This window comes from Myotis davidii, unplaced genomic scaffold (genome assembly GCF_000327345.1).
Source record: "Myotis davidii unplaced genomic scaffold, ASM32734v1 scaffold1910, whole genome shotgun sequence".
NCBI classification, from domain to species: Eukaryota; Metazoa; Chordata; class Mammalia; order Chiroptera; family Vespertilionidae; genus Myotis; species Myotis davidii.
In genome coordinates, this window is record NW_006283016.1 from 200,952 (window position 1) to 206,951 (window position 6,000).

A 6,000-nucleotide genomic window follows, 5' to 3' on the forward strand; every position below is an offset into this window, starting at 1 on the left:
TATGGAATAAATATTATAGCCAGGTGTAAAAAGCAAAGTAACCAGAACAACTTGATGAATTCAGGACTTGCTAAATTGTAGTAAAAATTTTTGAAGAATATTTGTTATAATTCAGTCATCGAGAGTAACTTTTCAAAGATAGGGAAACCCAGTCATAAAAGAAAGAGATATATTCAACCACATGATAATTAAATGTTTTTTATGTCCATGGTAAAATCAGACTGTGAACTTGGAGAAAATATTTGTAACATATAAGGCAGATAACGTGTTTCTGTCCAACTACACAGAACTCTCATGAATTTATGAACAAGTCATAAAAACCAATTGCAAAACAGGCAAAGGATAGGAAATAGTAAAAACAGAAAAGGGATTCCAAATTGCCAGTGAACATTTAAAAACATCTTTAACCTTATTAACAGTTAAAGAAAAGCAGACTAAGTAAAAACATAATCTTCTTTACAAATATAATTGGAAAGTTATATTTTACAAATATAATTGGAACCTAATGCTAAAAAATGGGTTCTCTCATGCATTGCTCAAAGATTTTATCTCTACTTATATAATGTATGTAGTACAAAGTCATCATAAAAGTTAATAATTTTTAAACTGTGAAGATGCCATGCTTAAACTGCTTTATAATTTATACAGAGTGTAAGGGATTTATATAAGAAAAGGTTAAAAATGCTTTTACATCTTTTCTTTGAGCAGAAAGAGAGGACTCAGTTTCTTTGAAGTAAAAAGGTGCATAAAGTCATATTAATATAAAATTTATAAAGTACTTTTTCTTATGTTTAATAAATTAAAGTAATATAATAAAGAATGTATAATAAGTTAATATAATTTATATATTTTTAAATGTTACTTAATATTCTCTCCCCCACTTTTTAAGGTTCTTGCATTAGTCTTTGTACGTAAGCTCATGGATCTATGTTTCACAAAGAGAGAACTAAGTTGGCTTGATGATCTCATGCCAGAAAGTAAGAAAAAGAAGGAAGATGACAAAAAGAAAAAAGAGAAAGAGGTAAAAACACAAGAATTTTAAATTTACCAAGTAGCAGCCACTATTACAGTCACTTTATGGGAATGAACTCCTTTAAGACCTCCTAAGAACCTTATCATTATAAAGTGTAAGTACTTTATTACTCCCAATTTACAAGTAAGGAAACCTGGAGAGAAGTTAGTTAGTAGGTAACGTCCCAAGTATGGTTTTTACCCATTTTACCAACTTGCCCCATCCATAGTCCTGACACAAAAATACTTTTTTAAAAAATTACATATTATGTGTGTATTTAATAACCATTCAGAAGAATTTAGCAGTATGCAAACATAGGTAACACAGAATAATTCTACATCATAGTCTACAATCTAACTTTTTTTAAAAAATATATTTTATTGATTTTCTACAGAGAAGAAGGGAGAGGGATAGAGAGAAACATTGATGAGAGAGAAACATCGACCAGCTGCCTCCTGCACGCCCCCCAGTGGGGATGTGCTCGCAACCAAGGTACATGCCCTCGACCGGAATCGAACCTGGGACCCCTGAGTCCGCAGGCCGACACTCTATCCACTGAGCCAAAGCGGTTCGGCTACAATCTAACTTTAAATACAGAAGTATATTTTAGGGTACACTTAAATTTAAAAATATATATATATTTTTACTGATTTCAGAGAGGATAGGAGGAGAAAGAGATAGAAACAACAGTGATGAGAGAGAATCATTGATTGGCTGCCTCCTGCATGCCCCCTACTGGGGATGGAGCCTGCAACCTGGTTCATAGGTCAATGCTCAACCATTGAGCTATACTGGCTGGATGGTACACTTTAATTTTTACAGCGATTTAGCAATCTGGCATATACAATGACAAAAAAGACTTTTAAGTAAACATCTTTTGACAAAAAAATAAAACTTTAGTCTTTATATGTTGACTTGTAACATGGAAGTTGAGTTGAAATCTTCTGGGAGAAGTAATCTCTCTGTGTGCTCTAAAGGAGGCTGAACGAATGCTTCAAGCTGACGACGACACTGTGCACCTTCCGTTTGAAGGGGGAAGTCTCTTGCAGATTCCGGTTAAGGCCCTGAAATATAGGTGAGATACAACTGTACTTGTAAAATGTGTTTTATATACATGTCAATTGAACGAATACGCTTTGTAAGGCTTCTTTAAAATAATGGCACCTATTTTTAAAAAGGCAACAAAGCCTGCGTCTGGCATATCAGCTACAGGAGGGCTTCGTGCACTTCTCCTGCTCCTTCCCCTCCCAGGTTATAGACAGGAGCGAAGAAGAAGCTGGACTTGAACCAGAGCTTTGAATTTCTGGGCCCAGCAGACAAGATTTCCTTGTCTCAGCACGTTTTCAGTTTCAGAGAAGTTGAAGGTCAACACACAAGTCTCTGAATATTCCCATTCTTTCAGTAGTACAGCTAGGGTCAGTGTGTGCTGGACAGTAAACCTTTGCAATGCTTTTTCTGATAACCTTCCAATATACAACTCTGTTTAGAGGCCCGGGAACTCCTAGATTCCAAAGGTGTGACTTGACCACTGGCAGCGAAGGCTCATATTATGGAAAAATAATGAAGTTGCATATTTCATTGGTCATGTGCGACTTGGGTGGTTTATATTTTAAATTTAAGAACTAAAGGTAGATGTTGGGAAATGTAAACTTTTTTTCGTAAAGATTAAAATGTAAACTTTTTAAAAAAGATTAAAAACCTACATTATTTATGCACACTTCTGATTCCTATTTCTAAATATTTATTCCATTTCTGATTAGCTAGTTAGAGCTCTGCTTTGCTAGATTCTGTAAATGTTTGTTAAATGAATTAATATAACTTCGTTGGTTGTACTTCCAAAAAGAGTTTAGGGAACTGCCATGGTTATTAGTGACACTTATCAACCTGGGGAGATTATTTACTACTTAATTTCTGTTGTTCCTGTATTAGCACTTTCTCAGCGTAATTATACATGGGCCTTGACAAATGGGATTGGAGTTTGCATTTAAGCTGTGTGATATTGAACAAAAAAGAATGGGTATCTGTATATTCACTTTTATTGTTTAAGTGATGACATGAACCATGATTAATGCTGCTTTGCTTCAAATGTGAACATCAAGAATGCTAGGAATTGGCTGACCTGTTTATCTGCCAGAATTTAAAATTTTAATTAGCTTTGGATGACTTGCCATGAAAATCAACGAGGTAATTTATGACACCATTTGGAAACTATTTAGCCCTATACCATGCGAAAATAATGTATTTAATGTCAGAATACTTTTTCCCATCTAGTTTTGGAGGAAAACAAAATGTGTCCTTTTTTCAAAAAGGTCTTAATGTCTACTAATGGGAAAGTCCTGACTTAAAGGAGGACATTTGGAAACTAAAATGTGCTTCAAGAATTCTTCTCTTCAGTTGTTTGATGTTGGCAACCAAGCAAAGAAGCGTTTTCTCAGAGCAGGCAGAGTTCCAAGTTCTATGGTTGTGCCATTGTGAATTGGACATTCAAATTGTGTGTACTTCTAAAAGTTGACCTGATGAAGCAGCCATTTCTAGAGACTAAAATGATCTCATGTCCCACTTTTCTAGTCTTAGATTTAAAATGATATTCGGATTTAAAGAATGAACAAAGCTAGCACCCCCTAAATGACTGCTATTTGGTCATTTATAACCTAGCTGCCATCACTTTGTTAATTTAACATCTAACTTGACATTTGTGTTTGTCGCTTTTTTGCATGAAATGTTTTTCTTTTGCTGAAGAAAAAGAGCTTGCGAATATGTTTTATTAACGTCATATGTTTCTAGTACTTTCATATTACTTGTGACTGACAACCTTGAGCCCATAATGATTTATGGATAGCATCATTATTGGATTTAGGGTTTTGAAGAAACTTTTTACAGTATTTTAAATAGACATTTATTTTTTTTATAATGAGACAGTATGTTGATCTTTTGATTTTCATTTTGATTAATTTGACACAACACTTTGATACTAAAAATGTGAATGCCAGCAAAAATCAATACTTAAAAAAGCCTGTTTTTGTATTGCCTGTTGAAATATTTTCAGAGCTCTGTTTTCAGTTTTAAAGTGTCACCTTTCCCAGCATTCTTTCAATGGATTTAAGAGCTTTAAAAAAGCATAATCTTAATTTTTTCCTAACTACTTTGGATAGTTATTTTGATGAGATTGAAGTTTGTGCCAATTATAAGTTTTCTAACTGACTTGAGACAGTATTATTTTTATATTTATTAACACAATAATATATTCTTGTATGTTATTTCAATAGTATACTTATAGCCAAAATGATCATCTTTGGGCATCATTGCCAATGGAATTAGCCTTACTTCTAGTTTTGACTATAAAGAAAGATGCATTTCCTCATGAGACCTTTATAATGGAACTCCCAGTATTCTGATATCTTGCTAGACGTTGCTTTGTGTGCATGGCGAAGAGTTTTCTTATTTTAAGTTGATGAAAGCAAATATTATATAGGTAATAATAATGACATTATTAATGCTTTTGCAAGTACTGAATACTAATAAAAAAGTGTATTTGTTCTTCAGTGTTGATCCCTCAGTTGTTAACATATCAGATGAAATGGCCAAAACTGCACAGTGGAAGGCACTTTCCATGAACACTGAGAATGCCAAAGTAACCAGATCTAACACGAGGTAGCTGTAACTATTTATGCATTTTCTGTCTGTAGCCAATTTCCATTTGCTTATGGATAAGCTGTTCAGTAAAACCGTTATGTTTAACTTAATTTACATAATTTATACTTTCCTTACCTAAAATCAACTTTTTTCTTCTTTTCCTTCCTTTTTCCTTTCATCTATTAATCCATTATTTTTCTGGATACTGGAATCAGGTAAAAATACTGATTATTTTATTTTTAAAAATTCGTTTCCTCTTTCAAAAAATTTGAGCTATTTTATAATAAAGATGAATATGTACCTCTGATAGTATGAAATACATATATAAAAGATCAGAAACCCTATAAAATATAATTACTAGGTATAAATAAATTCTACGATTGAACACTTCCAGTCATGCTCTCTGATGGTCCAAGAAGAAACATAAAATATTTTTTTGTTTGTTTGTTTTCTTTTAGCCTGGGATTTCTTTGAAGATCTTGGGAAGAAATTTAATCCATGGATATAAAGGCCATTCAGTTTTATAATGTCCCATATATCACATAACCATTTTATAACCCCTTTCTTATATTTCTTATTATGTAACCCTTTTTTCTTCATTTCAAGGCCTGAACCTCAGGGATTCCAGTTTGATAATCATTAGTACTTTCATCCCTTAGGTATCTGGAGAAATGAGGCTCATTTATTTATTTATTTATTATTTTCATTAACCCTCAGAAGATATTTTTTCCCATTGCTTTTTCAGAGAAAGTGGAAACAGGGGAGGGGAGGAGAGAGAGAGATGTGAGATACATTGACTGGTTGCCTCCTGCATGTACTCCCAGAGCGGGCAGGGAGTAAACCTGCAACCCAGATAGATGCCCTTCCCTGAAATCAAACCCTCCACCATTCAGTGTGCAGGCCAATGCTCTAACGACGGAACACACTTGCCAGGGCTTCATTCATTTTTAACAAATATTTATTTTGTGTACACTTTATACCAGACTCTAGATTAGATGTCAATATACTCTGTTTGGGCATCAGGTTAAAATTTTTTCCAGGCAAGCAGTCACATAGCTATTTCTGTTTAGTTATTGTCTTTCCGGTCACCATTTTTTGATGATACTTGATTAGGTTTTGTTTTTTCTTGTTTTTCACGACGGAACACTTGCCAGGGCTTCATTCATTTTTAACAAATATTTATTTTGTGTACACTTTATACCAGACTCTAGATTAGATGTCAATATACTCTGTTTGGGCATCAGGTTAAAATTTTTTCCAGGCAAGCAGTCACATATCTCTTTCTGTTTAGTTATTGTCTTTCCGGTCACCATTTTTTGATGATACTTGATTAGGTTTTGTTTTTTCTTGTTTTT

The 6,000-nt window shown here is 33.5% G+C and overlaps 1 protein-coding gene across 4 annotated transcripts in view; it reads left to right on the forward strand.

Moving 5' to 3' along the window:
* Positions 1–6,000, forward strand: part of SLC4A7 (solute carrier family 4, sodium bicarbonate cotransporter, member 7) — a 75,372-nt gene that overhangs the window by 62,773 nt on the left and 6,599 nt on the right. For all 4 annotated transcript variants that reach the window (XM_015562088.1, XM_015562092.1, XM_015562094.1 and 1 more), the window contains 3 exons: positions 890–1,021; positions 1,990–2,087; positions 4,556–4,663. In XM_015562088.1, coding sequence (XP_015417574.1) covers positions 890–1,021; positions 1,990–2,087; positions 4,556–4,663 — 338 coding nt within the window. The remainder of the gene's footprint in view (positions 1–889; positions 1,022–1,989; positions 2,088–4,555; positions 4,664–6,000) is intronic.